Here is a 21,922-nt window from a genome sequence, read left to right as displayed (position 1 = left end):
TCTTTCCTTCTTTTCCATAATGTATACCGGAATCCCTTTGAACAATGTTTGCGATTATGCGGCGGGATCCCAACAGTCACAGGATTCAGATGGAGCCGTTTTTGATTGGCATAAAGTTCATCGAACATTCTCGTGGAAACAACAGCGATTTTCGGCAAAGTTGACGGGTAATTTTCGACCGTACCGGTAACCTCCACAGCAACGATTACATAACTGTGTATAAATACGGAGTTAGTGAGGCATGGCCGTGCTGAAATCGTTGTCGTTGACAATGAACCGCTTCGATCGCTAATCCTATAACTTTATCCAGTCATTTTTAAAGGCTGAGCTAGCTATAGTGCACTTTCGTTGACGTATATTATAAATAAACTCAACTAACATTAAGGCTAAGTCAGTTTCCACAGCTTGGGTATGGTATTCGAAAAGAAATCATGAAAGTTATTGAGAAACACATCCTGGAAGCTCATTTAATTTTTCCTCCGTCTGTCAAACTTAACAGAAATTCGATGGGCGCCATTTTCGACTTCCCTTTAAAACGCTGTTTCAAAAGCTGGATTTGATACATCCACGTAACTGCTTCCAGAAAAACGAATTTTGCGAGTACAAATTCCTTGAATATTGTGATACAGTATTCCTGATGAAGTGGTTAGTGTCTTTTGTTGATTTTGGATTCGGGAGCGCCTACCCTGTCTTGAACATATCTAGAACTGTGCTAGATGAACCTATGGTCCTTGTTGAAATAGGACCCGCTAAAAATGTGAATTTTGTCGACTATTGCGACAGGACTTCAGGATTTGAGTATCCTGCATTTTCGTAAATAAGAGGTATTCATTAACATTTTTTTTCCTCTGCAGAAAACTAGTCACTCAATTCTCGATCTCTTGAGTTTTCATGTTATTCATTATAACTAATCATTATTCTCATTTTAATTTTCTTTTTTCCTCTAATATTAGCTACTATAAAGCAGTTTATTGTGAATTTCGAGTAGTGCAGAATTTTCTCTCGTTCAACATTCTCTTCTTTATCTTTAAGGGAAAATAAAACCTGTAAAAGAACATCTACAGAGGTCCTATTTTATCTTTTCATAATTTCCTTCCGATTCTTTTTTTTTAACTTCTGGACTGTGTTTTGTTAAAACAAAAAAAAATCGAAAGATAATCACACCGTCACTTTCGGAACTATTTTTTCCTACTAATGAACCCTCTTCTGATAGTATATTAAGTAATCAAATTGTGTTCAATCCAGGAAAAGAAATTCAAGAAAAGGAAGGAAGGAAAATAGTAGAAGGTCGCAAATAAAATGAATTGATTGTGTCATGGATTTTCTTTACTAGTACTCGTTGTTCCAGGATTGATGAAATTGTTGCTGATTTTGGTATCTCTCACAACAACTCTTCTATATGTTCGCTCTCTCCCCATCGACGGCGAACACGGTGGTACGACATTTAAATTATATAAAGTTTTCATATTCATTATTTTTAAGAACCACTCTTCAAATAAAATTAGCTTTGGATTTAGTGGGAATACCATAGAGCTAAAGAATATTGGTTTCAGATTTCTCGAATGCCCAACCCTATTTTGGTTTAATCTTATAAAGACTTCTCTTTTTCTTCTTTTTTTTTCTAAAAAACAGAAAGAGAAGGAGGAAATTGTAAAAAAAAAGAAGTGGGGATGATTCCAACTTCAGGTGACCACGACACAGATAACCATTTATCTGAAAAGAGTGGAGAAGAGGATCCATCCGAGAACCATGAACACCACCACACCAATCACGATGCGGAAACAGACACTGATTCTGTAGATGAGGAAACACCGGAGGATTTTCAACTTGAGGAGGTGAATGAGGATGAGAAATGTGAAGAGAAACACACTGAAGGAGATGATGACAAAGAGGTAATAAGTAGTAAAGAAATTCAGGAACGAAGAATAAATTATATGGATTTCGGACCTCAAAATTTTTGTGTGTGAGAAGCACACATTGGCGGTGACCATTCGAAGAGAATGGTTAACTCACTCTCTGGAAACTTAGTAAATTGCTCAGTAAAATTTCCCATAGAATAATCCATTAAAATTTTACAGGAACATGTCGATGAAGAAACGAAAACGCACAAAAAGATGTCCTTGAAAGATCATGCACATGAAGATCAGAAAATTGGGAAAAGGAGCATAAGATGTAAGTGATAGATGCTTCGAGTAGCTTTCTCAGAATTTTTTTTTTGACTACAGAAATCACAAATTTTTATAAAAGCTCAATAAATGCAGTTTAAAGAAAGACTTACACAGATAGCGATGAGTTGTATGAGAATGAACGGCTGAGGTATCGCCGGTCTCGTGAGAGCGACGAGGATAAGTCGGAAGGTCTCGAACATCATGAATTCCATCCACATATCGAAAGAAGACGTCGCGACACACATGAACAGCACAGTATAAACAAACGAAGTAGCAGCAGCGAAGGTGAAAATTCCGACTCTGATCCAATCATCCGAAAATTCTGTCTCTGAAAACGCCTCCACTTCAGAACCTCATCACCCGTTCAAGAGATCGTCCGGTCATCGTGCACCAGGCGGACATGGTGTGTCACATTAAACTCTCACTCAAAATCGTAATCATCCTCTTCTCACTTACAAAGCGATCCAAACTTCCGTCGCGTGTTTTTTGAATGAAATTCAAATAAAATTTTCTCGGATTTGATTACTGTGTGTGAGCTTGGATTACACGTCAGATTATCTATTTTAATTCAGAGCACATTATAAATAAACGCAATACGGAAGATGCAGTTCCCGGAGAAACAGAGGAACTGGATGAGCCGACGTTTGCATCCGATGACGTAGAACAAGTAGATTCAGTAGGTACAATTATGATTGGTATAGACTAGCCGACGCAATAGCTTAGTTGTGCTTAGCACCACCGTAGCTGAAACTGCACCTACGGGGGGAAATAAATCCAAAGGTGATGAGATTTTCCATGAAAAAGTTGGAAAAGAGAGGCACTAACCATACGGACAAAAACGTCTATGATAGTGAAAAAATTATTTTTACTCTGCCAATTTGACCCCAATTTTTCCTGATGAAATTCTACTTGTAGTTCGAAAGGACACCAACTTTGTGCCTTAATAACTGCAAATTGTGGCATTTTTGAGTCTCTCTTCCTTGCTCACTAAATTTTTGTGGTAATGTGTGGATTTATTCAGAAATTTCGGATTCAAATGATCATCTGATTCTTCAAACTCCCTTAGTCAGCACAGTACACCGCTTCCTTCCCATCTGATGTCGATTCTTTCAAAATTCGACTATTTTATCTTCTTTAGCCCACTGATTTTGATATTAAAAGGTGAAAAGAGAAAAATTAGAAGGTGAAGTGCAATGACACCTTTTACGTATTATAACGTCATCAATAAAACTTAAAAAATAGCATGGGTACCACATTTGGAGAAGAAAAAACGTCCAGGGATTAACGGAACATTTAAAAATTAAGGACTTCTATTTTTCAGAAAGTTTCGAATGTCCGCATTACTACAAGGAACTCTCAAAAAGCTCCACATTAGTAAAAATTTCAATAAGCCTCTGTGTATTGGCACTCTATCAAGTGAGTTAAAAACCAGAAAATTTGAGGATTATTGAAAAATCTATCGATAGAATTAGATACAGAAATTTTGATCTGTGCCCCTGGCCAGCTATATTTGTTTAAAATGAGATAAATTGCAGGAAAAAACAATTTGTTTGTTTGTTTATTTGTTGAGCACAGCCAAGCTGAAATTATTTGGGTTAATTGTCTCCAAATAAAAATGTTCTTCATTTGAATGAATAATAACAAATTTTTGACAGCCTATACAACCATGCATGGACTTTTTTGACTTCCTTATCCTTTCTGGACACTCAATTATCAGAGTTGGCATTTTGGGGGGTCGAAATTTTTTTTTCGAAGAATTTAGAGAATGAGTGGGCAGGGCCTCTGTCTTTGTACACATTTTATGGTACGTAAGAATAAGTTTATGAGTACTTTGGTGAGAGAAACCAAGATTTCAGAGTTTTATGAAGTTTTCCGAAATGTTTTGCTCCGGATGACTCACCTTTTTTGCATCACACACATCCATCCTGTGTTTATGTCATTTCTGGTTCCACAATTTCTCCATCATATGTCATCATTTTAGCCGTTCGAGTGAAACGAGTCTCCCGTGCTGGCAGCAGCCATAAACCGCGGGTGATGAACAAAAACAAGGGCAACAGTCGAGCCGGCCAAGCCGATACTGCAGTAGAAAACGAGTAGATCCACAATGAAATCCTCGATAAGTGATTCAGACGATAGTGTACAGTAATCATGACTATGTTTGATATTTATTTTTCCATTGTGTTATGAGATCTGGCGTTACTATTTGACTCATACACTTTAGTAGTTCCATAATCTCAAGGTTGTAATATTTACGTTAACTTACTGTGCCCATGCTTTTTCTGTCTTCTGCTGCTTTTTTCTCTTCTTGCTATTTCTGACCGTTTGTGCAACATGGCGTTAAATAAAAAGTATTTGTTGTAAATACTTGCTTTCAGTACGTCTAGTGAACGGATGTGAGCTTTACAGATTCATTTATTCAAAAAAAAATACAGAACAATCAATTGCACTTTATGAATAAATAAAAAAATAATAAAGACCAGTTCAGTTACATGTGATCCAATAGATGAGTAGGATAGCTGTGAGCAGTTTAACCCTGTCTTTCTGCTAGGCCTGTCTTGTACAGTTTTTCTGGTTCATTTAATACGACACGATCGATAAATTCTTTTCCTTGGATGAAGCAGTGGTCCTTAAAGTTATGTATGATTTTTGGGGAAAAAACCACGTGTACTGTCATTTCAACAGCGGTTTCTACCCGGAAATTTGATGCATTGTAATAGTCTGCTCTGGTGCTTAAAGAAATTCCCCAGGATTTACGTTTAACGACATTTTGGATTACTTCTGATTTCTAATGATGGATTCTAAAGTTGTGAAGAAAAAAACAAGGAAAAAGAATCAAAAGGTGGGTGAGCGGTTGGATGAATCGAAGGAGGACCGCAGACACCTTTCTAGCAACATACGAGTAACATCTTACGTATACACTTACGTAAGCGTGGCAAAAATTTTCCGTAACCCCAACTATGACTCACTTGGTTCGAAACCTCGTACTTCCAGCCACCGAAACGTCCCCTCGAATAGATTGAGTGCTTCTCCAGCTCACGATGAGCTCGCGCTAGTTCAGGATCTCGCTGAAAAACGCTCTTAGAGGATATTCCATTGTTCTGCTGATATTTTTATTCTCCAGAAATTGAAATAGAAGCAAAGTATGAAAAAAATGGCAATGTTGGGATTTGTCTACAAATAGATTGGGATGGTGGTACGACCACGATTATGTTCATGATTACGCTCAATTCCCCCTAATAATCCGGAAGAAAGTGATTCTGCCTCACCAACAGAAACTGTTAAGCGATAGAACAGGGATAGCTTCATCGTCATCTGGAGCCAATTAATATAACTCAAATAAGCAGCAAAAGATGCTCCAAAGAAGAGGATGCCGTAGGGTGCTTCACATGCATGGATTTTCTGGATTACTAGAGAGAATGGAGCGAACTATCGCTTTATACTCGTGAATTACTCCTGATCCCACTTAATCGTGAGGAGATGCTACCGTGATACGGTTCCTTTAAAAAACTGTCGTCTTAGAACTTGCAGGATTCTTCATTTAGGTGTATTTGAATAACTTACAGCAGGCGTTGGAATTGGATAACCGTAATCCAAAGTGGTGGAATATACGGAGACAATCTTATCGCGTTGAATCATGCTCTTGATTACAAGTCCGTCGATGGCTTTCTTTACGATTTCTTCCTCGGTTACCTAGAAAAATATTTTATTTTCACCACGGGATACCTCAGCAAGTACCGTATGTAATAATTCTTTTTTTAAACGATAATCCTGCATAAAGGAGAAAATTTTTTGTCGAACTAAATTCTCATTTCTAGAAAGATGTTGCACCACTTTCGATTTTATGATAAATCTATTTGATATGATATGTTTTTGTATGTTTTATCATATGTATATATATATATATCCATTTTTATAACTTATTTGTTTTTCGCTTTAAAAAATCTAGAGAGAAAGCCATAGAGCCAACTAACAAGTGTAAAATTTCGTTTTTTCTCCGAAGCGGAATTTTCAGAGAACGTTACATCTTCGAAGGACCATGCAATTTTGACCACCTCTAATCGTTGAATGGCCTGACCAGCAATCATTCCGGATACAAACATCAAACACACATCTAACGGACTCCTCGGCTCAGCAAACCAAAACGTCTCTACGTTTTTCTTAATTTTTCTTATCACTGCAACCTTTAAACTATCTTTGCATTGATCAATGGACAATTTCCTCAACTGGACAACTACATAATCCAAAGATTTCTTCGTAAAAAATAGCCTCTATTTTATAGTCAGACAACGAGATCTCCTAGTTCCTTTTCTACTGGTCTACAATACTGATTTTATTGTTAATGAAACCCTAAACAGGAAGACATTGAGTTATTCTTTTTTTCTCAGTGACATAACTCAAAACAGATGCTGAAAATAATTTCATTTTTCACCTCTGTCATCTTTTTTCAAGTCAAGATTTCCAAATCTTCCTTGGAAAATTGAGGAAAGTCGATTGCTCATAGTTCTAGCGCTTGAAGTTAATCACATTGAGATCACTAAGGTATGAGAAGTGCAAATTAAGTTTAAAAAAATCTCCACTTTTATGAAACTTTATGGATCTCCTACACTTGTGGATGGATTTCTGGATTATTTTTATAGATTGATTTATTTTTTTTACATTTTATTTTACTATTTATATTTACTATATTTATGTATATATATTTACTATCTGTATTTATTTTTTCATTTACTTCTCCTTTCTCTATTCGATTAAAGGAGTAGATTTCTGACGCTCAATAAGTGTGTTGAACTTTTCACATTTTGAAGGAAATTTTCCTTTGAGTGGAGTTTTTTGAGAAATGAGAGGGCCTACAATCCCAGTGCTCTCTACCTTACGAGATGCGTAAAAAATCATCAATACTTACCAACTCGGCGGTACTTTCAACCTAACTTCTGCTCTGTTACGATACTTAAATGACGTTTGCTTGTTTTGTTTTGTTTTTCTACCTACTGTACTATGCCTCATCCTCCTCTGAACTCACCGGATCATCAATCGGTCGTGCGCATTCACACATAACCGACCAATACTTGTTACCATCCGGTGTCACCTGCAATTATCCGCGTTCATCATCCCACTCATCAATCAACGTACGATTAAAAACACAGGTCAAACAGAAGAGAACAAATTGGGATGACACTGTAAGATAAAAAGACTGTAATTACTAGTGATTAACGACGACTCACCTCTCCATATCTGCTGAGAATCGTAACTCGGAAAAATGGGACGTTAGGATCGGGGAAATAAAGCCATGTGAATTTTTCCATGAATTCTGTCATTGGTTTCTCAAGGCCTACACCAACAATAAACACCTTAAAAAAAAGTAACTTATTTTTTTCACTAGAGTGCTGGATTTGAAGAACGGGAAAAGTAGGATCCTAGTCACCTACCTTATTGTGATCTACATTGATTTCCGGGCAAATTTTAGTCTCTCTAACGAGAATATCGATTGGAGCCGCATTCAACAGAATATCATAGTCGAGTTCCTTCACCTCATTCGATTCACGGCTTACGTAACGCAAGCGTTTTGCGGCAGGGTCTAAACTCACAACCTGAAAATAATTCAGGTATGTGGAGACAGTCCGCCAACAGAATCGTTGTTGTTTATGTATATGTAAATACGATGACGCACGTAAACAACTATAGGAGTAGGAGAAAATTTCTTAAAATAAAGTTCCCTAATTTAGAATAATAATGGTCAAAATGTGGCGTTGAATAATCCTGATGAGATCAACAAAATCTCTACGGGTACTATATTTTGAGAAAGAAAAAGCCACTCTAAGATTTCTTGTGGATTTCCGATCTGGGACGTCAGAGAAGTCTTGGATTTAATGCCATGAAGGAACGTGAAGTTTCCTAGCAGCTCTCTTGAGCTAATATTTTTTCTTTTCCTGTTTTTTTTTTTGCAAATCTACATCGAACACCTGTAATTTACCTCTGTGTTAAATTTAAACCAATTTGCCGGCAGCTTCTTAGCCATAGAATTCCATACATTCCCAGTACCTCCATATTTAGGGAATGTGAAGTATGAGTTCGGTCCCCAGCCGAAATCCGCATTCTGAAACAACCGCTCTGTATCCTGAGGTTTTCAACTTACTGTAATTTGAATATTGTGTGAATAAACATACGGCTAACTCCTCCTTGTTCATTGAACAAAGCTCTTCAAGTTTTTCCTGTGGCAGTTTGGCAACTCGTGTTCCAACCCAGTTCGGTGACATCTTTCCAGGATCAACTGTCCACACCTAAGAAGGAGAACACAGTCATTTCAGGTGGTCCATACGAATAACTCTGGAGTTACCTTCTTTGTGTAGGGTTTGAAGAATATGTCTAGGATAGTTGGTCCGAAATGTTTCAGTACCCAATCGTCGAAGTTCTCTGGGATCCCTTCAGGTTCCTTAACATGTACTTGCCGTTTACCCTGATCGAATGTATACGGTCTGGATCCTCTTTACCTTCTCATAGCGTTCCTTGAGGTCCTTAAGACATTCCTGCTTTATTTGTTCGGGAAACAAAGGCACAGCAAATTGGGCCGGATAAGGGACTAGATGGATCCCAGGAGTGTCGTAGAGGTAGTTCATGTCCACCTGAACCACTTTTTTATACGTAAGATGTTTCTTTTTCAAATACAAATTTTTTTTTAATTCTGCACTAATCATATTGAACATTTTTGTAAACTATTTATAGCCAAATTTAGTAGAATTTGTTTCTTACATGTGACAGTTGACAAAGAAGAAAATCCTTCTCATCTCGAAATATGAAGCTCTGCTCCAGCAGAACTTTTTCCAGATAAAAAAAAGAACTAGATTAGTTTTGCAAATCCTGACACCATAATCATATAATTACTGGAGAGCTTATGGTGGTGTTCCCACCTTTAAAATAGAACTTTTTAAACAAGATTTTTGTAATTTCTTAAGGTAGATAAATTGGAGCTTTTAAAAGTTTACCATGCAGTTCCGCTGAAGGCTGTTCCACTCATTCACTGCCCATTTGACGGCCTTTTCATAGTATGGAAAATTATGGTTGAAAGTGATATGACCTCCCATATCCCAGAGGAAACCTTTGTCGTCCTTCACGGTGCAGGAAAGTCCGCCTGCGTAGGCTTCCTTAAGTACGAAAAGAGTAGAAAATTCAAAGAAGAAAAAATCCATTGCAGTCTTCCACAGAATTATACCTTGTTACTAGAAAAGTGTCTCATAATTATGAAGGACGATAAAAATAGGATAATAGGGATGGGCTTCAGGAAGTATGGTTAATATATCGCCCCTTAGCCGCAGGAGTTTCACTTTTCCTCATTTTTTCTAACAAAATTTCTTTCTTATCATTAAAGCATAAATAGCATAAGTTTTTCCAAAACGTAACCGCGATACCTTCCCAGACCCCAGTCAACATCTAATTCTTTTTATAGTTTATGATAAGAATTAATCAATCGCCAAATCTAAATGCACATTATGCAATATCGATTGGTGTCCACGAAACGCCTCTAAGCTGCTTTTAAAGCGTCGAAGTTGAAAGATATGCATTTCACTCTAATTTTTAATAACTCTTCGAAATAATATCGAAGAACAAAAAAAGTAGAAGCTTAGAATTAGGCTCACCTTTTCAAAAATAATCATCTCGACATCTTCGGTGTTTTCGTTCTTTTCCTGGATCAGCTCGTTCAGACGAAACGCAGCTCCCAAGCCTGTCGGTGCTGCTCCAATGCATACAATGCGCATTCTGGAGTAATTAATCAAAAAATATTTGTATTAATGTTATATTTCTGCTAGTGACAATAAAATACTGTTACATTAATCATTATACAGAGCATCTATAGAATCGGCAAAAAAAGTACTGGGATTTGGAAAGCGAAAATAGTGATCAGAATTTATTTAAAATATGAGAGAAAGGATAAACTGCAAGGAATCTTTTCTTGAAAAAGATTTCTCTAGGAAATTTTCCCTTTTTTTCAAAGGAATGCTTTGGGAAATGAATCAAAAATCGAAAAACAACAACAAGATAGAGACAAAATTTCACTTCACGCTCTTGAGTTTTGGGAAAAGTGAATGTTGCAATGCTGGAGAGATATCGTCGTTCGACCTACAAACCCAGAAATGCGGCGCTATGAAGAAAGCGAAATTATTGTGATGTTGTGATCTATACACCAGTATAACTGTTTATATGCCTAAAAATTAAGTATCATTAATAGAGGACGGTTCTAAAGTCTATAAATATTTTCTCTAATAATCTTTCATATTGTAATTGAGACTTCTTTTCTGCGATCCTTTAATGACGAAGGTTGTAGAAGAGGGGGTTTTAAGGATCAATAACTTGTCACCAAATAGGCTTCCGTCTGAGAAAAACTTATTCATACTCAACAATTGTAGTTTAACCCATATTTTGAGAGAGAAAAATCATAGAAAAGACCGAAAATTCAAAGAAAATCCTTAATAACGCCTTCCAAGCGCCATCTCGTTGCAGCGGTGCCATAGATGTCTGCATGGATCAAAATTCAGTCAAAGAAAAGTTGAAGGAATAAGAAAGGAGATATAAGTGAAAGTTTCTTATAAATACGGATCTGCGCTGTGGTTTTGAGTTCTCGCGGACCCAGTTTTTCGTTCGTTGATATACCGTCCATTCAAGAAAGGGGTTCTGATAGCAATCCACGCGTGGTTAGCTTGGCGAAAGATGAAGCTAAGCTTAGCTGATTCGGATCCGCTAGTTTCATTCTCTATTTCTGTTAAAGGCATCACCCCACGAATCTGGAGTGGTACGGATTTCCGATGGAGTATTCGTATACGGGATCTTAGATTACTGAGAGAAGAGTGATTCCGTCTATTTCTTCCTAATTGCCGTAAAAAAACGGCCCGGAAGATACGGCTTCGAGCGTTCCGGTGCACTATTTCCTACAAGGAGTTCGATTAGAGCGCGCCAGCCTTGTGCACCCACGCATCTTCCGGGCCGTTTTTTACTTTTTTTTTAATTAGGAAGAAATAGACGGAATCACCCTCCTCTGCATAATCTGCTATCCCTTATAAGAATACTCCACCTGAAATCCGTACCACCTCAGATTCGTGGTATGCTGCCTTTAAACGTAATAAAATTATGGTCCGAATTGGAATTGAAAGATCCGAAAGATCTACACTGTCAGCGGGATAGTAAAGCAATGAGAATGATAAAGTTGAACAAGGACTTAGTTAAGAAATAGGCGACGACAAGCGGTATAAGCCTAACTCTGGACACTGGTTACTGGATTCTGTAATTTTACTATTTACTCAACGTCAGCAGAACAGCCTGTTATATTTTAGATCAAGTAGAACATCTAATTCTGATCTATGATATTTACAGTGTGATCAGTTTGCTCGCCATCACTACCATCCGGTCTTGTTCTTCGGGGGATTTTGTTCATTTTGCTCTTTTTTTTCAAATTTTCCCGTTGTATAACGCTTTCTCGGCGCCGGTATTTTTTAAATCCACTTCTGTTTTTATTTTTCTTTTTGTCTTATACACATTTCTACTCCCGAGTACTTCGTAGTATTGATCGAATGCACCGCCTCTCAAGATCACACACGGTTTCTTCGGAACAAATAGAAAATGAATGAATATTTTTTCAATCAATTCCTGTGAGATCAACTTTTTACCTCACTATTGAAAGATTGAACTCTCTTACTTGTCTTTGTTTGTAGTTAAGTATTCCTCATTTGTGTTCAATGTGTTCAAATATGGGCTTCTTTACATATTTCTGACAATTTTGTTTTTTTATTATACAAAAGGTATCTGATCTGGCAATAGTGTGGTCATCAAAATAGTATCTTTGTCCATTGATGATTCTGGATTCTTTTGATCGAGAACTTAGGCGGTTGTGAATTCAAAAAATAGCGGCAGTGGATCCGTGGGACAACCCAGATCACCAGCCATTGTTATAGCGCTGGAGGCATCTATCCTTCTCAGGCGCATCCTCAAAAATTCTTCTTTCAAATAGACTGCAGCTTGTCGGGAACTCAAACAGACAGATTTCTCGTTGCCGGAGAGTTGTCGTAAAATTCTCAGCACTAGTATTTGAAAACGATTGTAGTGTCAATGTCCGGTGATAAATTCCAAAGCATGCACTAACTTAATTGATTTCCAGTAGGTCAAACCAGTTTCTGTTCTCGTATCGTCTCTTTGCGGGAATTTCTTCATCCTTCAGCGCATTTAAAAGCATCACCCCACAAGTCTGGAGTGGTATGGATTTCCGATGGTTAATGATTATATGGGTCATAAATTGCAGAAATGGGTGAGATAGCGCTCATTTCCTCCAAATTGCCGTAAAAAACAGCCTCTAAGATGCGGCGCGTGCACAACGCGCTCCAATGGAACTCGTCGTAGAAAACACTCGTCGCGTCGCCGCGAGACGCCAGAAGTTCCATAGCGCCGCATCTTCCGGGTCGTTTTTTGCGGCGATTAGGAAGAAATAAGTGGAATCCTACCCGTTTTTGCAATCGGTGATGCCTTTAGAGGAATTACTCCACGAATCTGACGTGGTATGGATTTCCGATGGACAAACTCTATACGAGGTCGTAGATTGCGAGAGCAGGGGTTGTTGCGCTCATCCCTCCTTAATCGCAGTTAAAAAAAACGGCGTGAAACTCTTTTTTTCAAGACAATTTCAATTTCAACACTTGTGCACACCCCGCATCCACCTTTGCGCAGCTTTCGCCAGCCAGTGAGTTCTCCTCGACTCCCTATCCAAGTGAAACCTATAAATAGGTTGCTGAGGGGACCAGAATGTATACAAAGAGGAGCGTTCTAACGTTTCTCGTAGGAACTTAAGCAGCTCCCACGCGGTTTTTTTTCCAGGAGGATTAGGGAGAGGAGAGCGGAATCACTCGTGATCCCGGAATCTACAATTCCATCTCTAGCTCTTGTTGTGGATTCCCTCACCACGTCAGATTCGTGGTATGTTGACTTTGAGGGTTAGCTAGCAAAACTAGGGTAGCAGTCACCGAAAGAGAGCCCTGGATGGCACATTCCCGTCTGTAGTACTTTTATACGAAGTTTTGCTCAGATCAGGATCAGTTCCCGAAAGTCCTTACCTTACTCATGCGCGAATGGAATTAACATTGTAAAATTTTGAAGTATACGGGATGATCTTCACTAGATCAGGCACAGCAACCAATTCGATTTGATCAATAATTCATCTGGTCTAAGACCGAGGTGAACGAGTGGAAATAAGGACGCACTCTGCTGTTGCAAAGGGGTTCATGGAAATTACAAAGAAATTAAATTTTGAAAAAATAATAAGTAACCTCTTTTCCGGCCAACTGACCTTTGTAGGACTATATACATTGAAATTGAGGAATAGTCTACAAGCAGTCGCAATTATAATTGTTGATACAGCAAAATTTTGTGTATGTTTACTCACTCTGTATAATTTAATAATTTTTATCTTCTTTACAAGCAACCGTTGGCAACGACTTGTTTTTCCAGTTATCGTTTTTTCTGTCTTAGTGCATGGTTTTTTCGTTCTCCTCAATCCAATCATCATAACGCGCTCGTATTTCTCTCAGATTCAATCAAATCAAAACAATTTGACCGTGCATGTCTCCTGTGGAATTAGACGTGACTGTTTACACTGTTTACATTTGTTAACGACGTCACGAACGTTCAGTACTGTACAATATTTTTTTCAATTTTGACGCGAAAACGCGTGAGCTCAAACCGTTTGTTTCGCTTCTGTAGCTACAAAAATTATTCAAATTCAAAGCATTCTGTTTCAAACGTTACGCTTTTTGTCGGATTCGTAACTGTTCTCCATAAACTGACGAAGAGAATATTTTATTTCTAAAGAAGAGATAAATCTAAGGACGTAGTGATATACAATTCATGAAATCAACCCGAATGACCTAAAGATGCTTAGTAATTTGATGAAGTTGGGACCCTCTCAACCTCTCATAGTATCGCTTTTCCACGTTGTTCGGGATTTCCGTGCTTCTCACACTGTCGTTGAATGATCTCTTCGGAAAACGACTTGCGATCGTAAACGAGACCGAGGGCAGCGCAGGTGTCGATGAACAGTCGAGTCCAGTTCAACTTCAGAGAGTACTCCGACGTGCGGTAATCCTGAAAAGTGGGCAGAATAAGTGATCTGCAATTAAATGCAGCTTTTATCAATTGCTTGGACCTTTTAAAAACTTCAGGAAAAAAACAAGAAGAGATGAAAGAAAAACCTGAGGGAAGGTGTGATGGAAATTATGACCACCCTCTCCAATGGCAGTCACAGTCGTCCAGACAGACTCGACTGGTGAAATGGCCTTGTCGTAAGGCTTGAATCCAAACCTAAAGGATAGGATTCATAGTTCTACATACCTCAGAAATTAAATGGATTGTTCTCGAAAACTATTTGCAAGAATTCCAACGTAATAAACCCGAAAATATATTTTTTTAAGTGAGAAACTTAACGAGAATTCACTCAGGAACTAGAGAAATCGCTTTTTGACGGAAAAGTGACTCCTAAGATCTCGTGGACGAAATATTTTACTCAGTAACTACTGGGAATCGGTGAAAATTTAATTATAAACATACTTATGAGCTGCACTGTTGATCAACCACGTTGCATGCAGAAGTAGGCAATAGCGTAGAATTCCAGCCGTGTAAAAAGCAACGAAAGCCGATTCTCCCCAGAATTTCACAGGAATAGCTGAGGGCAGCAAGAAGCAGAAGATCAGAACCAATGGTAGGTAGTACCTGAAAACGGAAAGATGAGATAGACAACGTCAAAAAGTCATTTGTTGTCAAAAACACGTACTTCCTCTGGAACGTGCACACAGGATCGGCGAATAGATCGGAGAGGTCAAGTTTACCACCTTGTTCCTTGATCTGAAAGAGAACTCGTTCTCAAAAAGGGATTTTTTCAACAAAAAGTACTTTTGAAAGTACAAATCTTTAGGTTTCATCCAAAATTTTCACCTGTGGATGTTTCTTAACCAGTAGCCATCCCATGTGAGCGAAGAAAAATCCTCGTGTGGTGTTATGAGGATCGGCATGCGTGTCAGTCCATTTGTGATGACAACGGTGGTCACGCGCCCATTCGATAATGTCATTCTGGAAGGAGGTGTTTCGTGGAGTTCTGGAATGTTCGGGAAGTTCAGGGAGATCAAAATTGATCTCTGTTCAATTATCTCCTGCTTCGCTGGAACTGAGATCGGTGGCGACAGGTTTACACCTATGTGCACTCGAAAGATATCACGCCATGCCGCGCCACAGGTGATACCGTATGACATCGACAAATGCACTTCCGAAACGTAAATATGATAAGAGATTTGCATCCGAGTTTTTTTTTTCTAAATTTCCGAATAAACAAGATTGGAAGGAAAGCTTCGCATTTTGCTTTGCTTTAGGATTTCCAGGAAAAAAATTTGCGGGTATTCAAGCTATTATTCAGATAGTTTATCAATTAATTAAGCTTGTTCAACAAATATGAGGTGAATTCGTTCAGGAAAGTATTCGCTTCGATGTTTTCGCTCCAGATGTTTGACCAGATGTTTTAATCGAAAGAACTAGGAAGGTATTCCTAGAATTGACAGTAGGTCACTGAACTAATTGTTCTTTGAATCTACCGCCCATAGCCCATAGTTGGGTCTTCTGCACGTTTTTCGTCACTACTACAAGATCTTATTCTAAAGATCCTAGAAATTCTCCTTAATGTTGTTTATTCTCACCTGAAGCGCAGAACTGTTCATGATCATCAGTAGGATTCTGACTGGAAGTGCTGCTTTGTAGGATCTATGGGACCACAGGCGATGGGCGCCTGCTGTAATCCCCAAACCACCGAATATGTGTAGGAAGACCACTGAAACATGAAAGGTAAGCAATTCAACTTTTTTTTTTAAAAAGGATATTCTCCTTGTTCACTTGTAAAGATCTATAGTAGTGATAAAAAATGCTTTAAAATGAATGAATAGATTTTATGGCATGCTTCTTAAATAAATTGTGCTCTATATTGATCTCTGAGCACTAGTTATTTCGTTCCGTCGGCGTTTTATTTCTGCAAAAATGCTGCTATTCTCAGGTTTTTCAACCTCCATTGATTTTTTAGCTGTAATTCTTAAGCTAACATCACCCAGTAGCAAAGGGGTGTATGCATTTTTTAAATAACGTAAAAGTGCAAAATTCTTCAAAACGAAAACAAAGTAAATAAAAAGAATCGCTTATTTTTTTTTACTGTTTCTTTTAAAAAAGAAAAGATTTTTTACTCTGCAAAGCACTGCTATAAAAACTGTTCTTTTTCTTACTTGCTTCTTTTTATTGCGTTCATGAAAATTTACGCAATGATTAAAGGAAGAATAGAATGGAATCCAAAAAGTCCGCCCGGACCGCAAAAAAAGCATTTAGTTACATCCAGAATGAAGAAAATTTATCTCTTCCTGGAGCGAACTACAATGTGGAGGTGTTCCTAAATCGTCACTGTTTTTTTTTCATTTTTTTGATATTAAAGAAAGAAAAGTCAAGCGTAATGCTTGGATTTTTGTTATCCACCAACTGGTGATGCTACAATCAGGTGCTTTATGTGAATGAGTTTTCAGTTGACCTCATAAATAAACTCACTCCAAGCCACAGTTTGCCATTTTGCCTGAAACACGACCTGATAGAGGCCAATCAGGCTGCCAACGTGGAGTGCAGCGAAAAGAAGGACATTACGGTAGACGACTATCGTCTTGTAGTTGTACTGAAATGCAGAAATCTAGTATTTTTCATAAACCAGGATGTCAAATGGTTCTTTTAGTTGTCTAAATTTTGTTTTAAAGTAAAAATGATTCCATATGTCTCTGCGAAGTTGTATAAATTCGAGATTAGCTTGAAATCCTAGAGAAACGATCCTCCGAACACACCTTTTTGCTTTCTTCCTGCAGCATCTGCACTTCCTCCAAATCGGCTGCAAGAAACTGTTCGGCAATAACTTCATCGACCACCGGCTTCTTCATATTTGTTCTTGTCGCGATCGTCATTGAATCCTGAAGAACAGTGAAAATTTTGCATTTGCTCGCAACCACAATCCAAAAACCATGGAAAAGGCGCAAGAAATTGTGGAAAAAAATTAAGAATTCAAATCAGAAACAAAAAGTCGCTTTCGAGTCGTGATTAATTTCTGAAGGGATGCTTTTTGGGAGGTCAACCTAGCAAGATTACTACAGAGAAAATTAAGGAGTGCACTAGCGATGAGCGATGGCGGAAAAAAAAAACTATTGGAAACGTTTTGGCTGTGCTTTGAGAGAGTATTAAAGACGAGAAAACGTAGTCAAATTTCTTATTGAAGGGTCTAAAAAGAGGATATGAGCGGGTCACTGAAGGTGGATTCACAGTAGGTAAGTGTAATTTGAACTGCGATGTCAGCATGTGATTTTTGTTCGAGTTCCGGCCTCTCGTGAGGTGGACGGTATGGCGTGATCACGCCATCCGATCCGCCCACATGCGAGTGGGGAAAGACTAACATAAGGTCTAGCCGTCCCGGAGAACTGCAAAACTATAGCAAACTAAAGACAGCTACAATTAGAAGACAAAGAGAAAGGCAGTACTAGCGGAAGAGAAGAGATATTCGTTGTTTAGCGCTTTATGCAACCGCTAAAGGTTTAGATTAAAGCGATTGCAGATACAAGAGCGTTCAAAACAAGTTATTAGGTAATTATTTCAAAATTTCAGCGAATCAACGATAAAAAGAAGCGAAGAAAGACACGTCGGAATATCTACCGTAACCAGAATTCATAGGTGTTCTTTATCTTGTCCGTGGTGTTTTTCTCTTATATACTGACAGGTGGCGTTATCGAGGAGTGGGCAAAGTTCGCCACATTCCGATAACTCAACTCACCATGCTGTCGTATGGGTGGGGTTTCACTTTTCGTAGCGTAGCAGATCGTAGTCTAGCAAAAGAATCGTACGATCGCTCCGCTAAACTCTGTCTTTGTGTAACAGAAAAACTTTGCACCGACAATGTAAACTTTGGATGGTCATTAGCAACGACGTACGTGTGGGAAAAAGCTGCCTGGCCAGAATTTAGAAAAATTTTACATTTAAAGGCATTTAACTAATGACCACGAAGCATCCAACGACACATTGTAACATTATGATATCGTTCAATAAATCAATAAATAAACTAAAGAGCACAAAATAATTTAAATAAGAATAGTCAGGAAGGAATTATTTAAAATGTTGAAAAGTTCTCTAAAATATTCTTCAACCCATTTCTTTGAAAGAATTAATGTTTTGGTTTATTTACTTTTACATTTACAAGTAACGAAAAAAAACCACCAAGCTATTGCTCTTGGTTAAACTCTTTTGAAGACGAAACATAATGTAAATACAAAAATTAGAAACTTCAACTGTTCATCCTTTTGATAGTTCCTCACATTTACAAGTTTTTTTTTAATCGTTGAAGACCCTTGGACCCTTTGAATAACTGGGCAGGCGCAAAGTTCTCTCCTTATCTGCTAGAAAACATGTGCGTTCACCAGAAACTGGTTTAACTTTCTGTGCGTCATCAGAGAACATTGTTCGGAACAGTAAATTTCCATTCGACTTCCTCAATGCTGAAACAATAAATGTAAATTTTTGTGATTTTAAGTCTTATAAGAAAATAATTAGATATAATTTAGAAATAGAATTAAAACAACAACAGGACGCATCAAAAAACTACCACCAGGAATTTTTAATTTACGTGGAAGAAATTTTCTTCTTAAAATTTGACCACTGATATATATGTAGTTTCTTCAATATTTTAAATATGTAAAAAAAATCAACTATCAAACAAAAACCTTTCAAAATTCTTTTTTCACTCCATTGAATCTACTTCGTTACAAATTTGATTAAAATTACTCAACATTTTTCCTTAAAATAATTTTTATCCTTTAATACCTTTTGCGAGTTGTTACGAAAAATTAAAATGATTAACAACAATGAATCTCTGACCCCTTAGAGCAGAATTATATAAAATTGGTATTTCTGAGAACAGTGAAATAAACAATATATGTATAAGTACCAGGATTTTTCATTAACAGAAAAATTTCAATGAGAGTTAATGAATGTTAGTGAAATACAAATCACTAACATTCTGCCGCTCTCATTTTCGTTTCTTTACAACTGGGTCTTGTTGTTCTTTAAGTTTTTCCTTGCGTTTTAACGGAATCAGAATTTTTATATTATTAATACGATCTAGTAGTGCAGTAAAGAATTGGGTAAATGCATATTATAGCACTTTGAAATTTTATAGTTGCCATAAATATTAGAAATTAATTACTGTTAAAACATATAGTTGTAATATTATTCAGTAACCTATGAATCTGCTCATTGTTATTATTTTGTTGGTGTTATTTGTGCTACTTGTTCATTGCATACTCTATTCGTAAACACATAGATTGTTATGTGAAGAATAAATAAATAAATAAATAAAATACTATATTTTCCCAGAAGGAAGAGGATATTGGGGACTAAAAATTGTTTGTGTCTATTTTTGTTGCAGTCGACTTTGCAGTGATCTATAGGCTTCATCGCGACAACAGGTGGTGGAACACTGGATGACGCATCCGAGCAGTGAACGCGCAATGTGGCGAATCGTTGATCCCTTCGTTTTCGTTGAAGAATCGCCACTGAAAAATAAGAGTAATTAAAAATTTTCTACCACCCTAAAATGTAGAAATCATTAATATCCGAAATGAAAAGGTTTAGAGAAAACATTTTAGTAAAAGCGTAGTTTTTGATTTCTATCATTTTCTATGATTTTTATTATTTGATTCTTATGATTTCCGTCAATGGCTTCCTGTTCTTTTCTTTTCTATCTAATAGTTCTCCTAGTAGTGAGAGAGTACTCTTATTAGTTCAAACAAACTTTATACATACTATATGTTAAAGTAATTTTTCCTGGACAAATCCGAAAAAATTGTGTGTAGCTCTGAAAGCCTAACAAGTGCTACAAAATATGAAGTTTCAAAACACTCGAAATTTTTGTTGGAGAAGTACGAAAGAAGCAGGAATCATTTATTCTGCCGCCATTTTGAACTGTTAATGGACTGGTGGGCCATATTTTACAATAAGATTTTTCTACAAGTATGTAAGGAGTAAGCAATTCTTTTTTTTATTGCTATAACTTAGGTCCTTATGATTTCAATCCAAAAAATAATTGTTGTCCATGCATCTAGAATTAGTAACTACCCATTAATTTGTCAGAACCACTTCGAAATCTCAAAGTTTATGTTATGTTGTAAAAATATGAGCTGAAATTCAAAAGGAATGGAATACGATTTCAGGAAAATAGGCTGTTTTCTGGACCTGTCAGCTCATATGACAATTTCAAACAAACTATTTTTAAAAATAAAGGGATGTCCATGTCTTTTCCTTCTAACGTACTAACAAAATTACACTTTTTGCGGGGAGAACTTCGGCAAGCTTTCTGGTAATTTCATCAAAGAGCACCAAATAAAATAATACCATTGAAATCCTTTAAAATCTCTCTTTACATAACAATTTGGTTTTGATGTATTCACTCATAAATATGGTGTTCAGAAAGTACTTCCTCTCAGAAATGCGTCAAAATTCGGGCTGAGCCGGGGATCGATCCCGGGACCTCTCGCACCCTAAGCGAGAATCATACCACTAGACCACTCAGCCTTGTTTAATCCAAAGATTTGAACCTTTTATCAGGGCAGGCAAAATACACGGTGAAATTAATGAGAAACATTTAAGGAAACAATTCAAGGATGGTAGAACTGCGTTCGGAATCTAGTCAGGATTTTAAATATATTAATTCAAACACAATCGATATACTCACACCTTTAGCTTCGTTTTAGTTGCGAATATATTTACATCCTTTGCCTTTTTTATACTATTTATAAAATCCTTCAAAAACGTGCAGCAAAAGGAAATGGACATTTGGCGGGTAGATGACTCTTCGAAAATTAAAAAAAAACAAAAAACATTTTGAAAAATAAGAAAATGCCGAGAATTAAATACGCTCTCGGGTGTCGCTTAGCAAGGCTTCGCCTTTATCCGTTGTATTTTGATTGGAATAGAAAGGGAAAAATTTAATCCAGAAAATAACAAAATTAAGGAAATTAAATACGCTCTCGAGTGTCGTTTAGCAGGGCCTCGCCCTTATCCGTTGGATTTTGATTGGCATGGAAAAAGAAAAATATTTGTAGAGTGGAAATAAAAAGTTTTGCTAGTGCTTTTTTCAGATCCAAACATTTTAACCTTTTCCTTTTGAAAGCAAGATAAAACAGAAGGAAACGGTTTCTGTACACACACATTTACATGATTTTAGGACATTGTTTATTCCAGAATAATTAGGTATTCACTCACTCACCAATAATAAAACTTAGCTGGAAATTGGTTGACAAAGTAAACTAAAACATTGTAGCAATTAAAATACAACTGCTACCGATAATTACCTTTAATCAATAAAGCATGAATGAAATAAATTAAGAATTCGATAAAATTAAGCAGTATCTGCGTATAAAGAGGTTAATTCTACATTAATTCGTAAACTAAAATACCATAAAAGCTTACAAAATTCAAACCAAGAATAAAGGCATTTCAAGCCCAGGATCAAAATCCATTTGTTTCGCCCTACCCTATGAATATAGAGCTTAGCATTAGAGAGATCTAGGATCTCGAACATGAGTTTTTTTTTTCGTTGGAGTCAAGAAGGGTTTCCGGCACGAATAAGTTACGGTATTTGTACAGTCGTGGACTGGAGAGTAATCTTATCCACAATC

General features: G+C 37.1%; 3 protein-coding genes across 4 annotated transcripts; 1 reads left to right on the top strand and 2 right to left on the bottom strand.

Moving 5' to 3' along the window:
• Positions 1–19: 19 nt before the first annotated feature.
• RB195_003834 (uncharacterized protein) lies at positions 20–4,265 on the top strand (the record flags this gene model as incomplete). Of its 2 annotated transcripts, XM_064201665.1 has the most annotated exons (9): positions 1,354–1,435; positions 1,687–1,892; positions 2,079–2,172; positions 2,283–2,453; positions 2,518–2,571; positions 2,741–2,844; positions 3,307–3,329; positions 3,490–3,584; positions 4,150–4,265. In XM_064201665.1, the coding sequence occupies 9 exons, from the start codon at positions 1,354–1,356 to the stop codon at positions 4,263–4,265; spliced, it is 945 nt and encodes a 314-aa protein (XP_064057546.1). The 2 variants fall into 2 exon arrangements, with proteins under 2 accessions (XP_064057547.1, XP_064057546.1); XM_064201666.1 differs by lacking the exons at positions 1,354–1,435; positions 1,687–1,892; positions 2,079–2,172; ... (2 more) ...; positions 3,307–3,329; positions 3,490–3,584 and adding an exon at positions 20–167 and having other exon boundaries at positions 4,150–4,161.
• A 430-nt stretch (positions 4,266–4,695) lies between these two features.
• On the bottom strand, positions 4,696–9,919 carry RB195_003833 (uncharacterized protein; the record flags this gene model as incomplete). Its single annotated transcript, XM_064201664.1, has 12 exons — positions 4,696–4,794; positions 5,135–5,233; positions 5,730–5,858; positions 7,189–7,254; positions 7,391–7,516; positions 7,595–7,756; positions 8,140–8,262; positions 8,333–8,446; positions 8,503–8,598; positions 8,657–8,788; positions 9,149–9,307; positions 9,800–9,919. 12 exons carry the CDS (start codon positions 9,917–9,919, stop codon positions 4,696–4,698), a joined length of 1,425 nt encoding a protein of 474 aa, XP_064057545.1.
• A 4,192-nt stretch (positions 9,920–14,111) lies between these two features.
• Positions 14,112–17,167, bottom strand: RB195_003832 (uncharacterized protein; the record flags this gene model as incomplete). The annotated part of the gene is made up of 8 exons (XM_064201663.1): positions 14,112–14,282; positions 14,390–14,498; positions 14,745–14,906; positions 14,968–15,038; positions 15,129–15,263; positions 15,881–16,011; positions 16,767–16,887; positions 17,051–17,167. The coding sequence occupies 8 exons, from the start codon at positions 17,165–17,167 to the stop codon at positions 14,112–14,114; spliced, it is 1,017 nt and encodes a 338-aa protein (XP_064057544.1).
• Positions 17,168–21,922: the final 4,755 nt, after the last annotated feature.

This window comes from Necator americanus, chromosome IV (genome assembly GCF_031761385.1).
Source record: "Necator americanus strain Aroian chromosome IV, whole genome shotgun sequence".
NCBI classification, from domain to species: domain Eukaryota; kingdom Metazoa; phylum Nematoda; class Chromadorea; order Rhabditida; family Ancylostomatidae; genus Necator; species Necator americanus.
The sequence above is the reverse complement of the archived record's forward strand: the minus strand, read 5'-3'. Positions and strand labels throughout refer to the sequence as shown.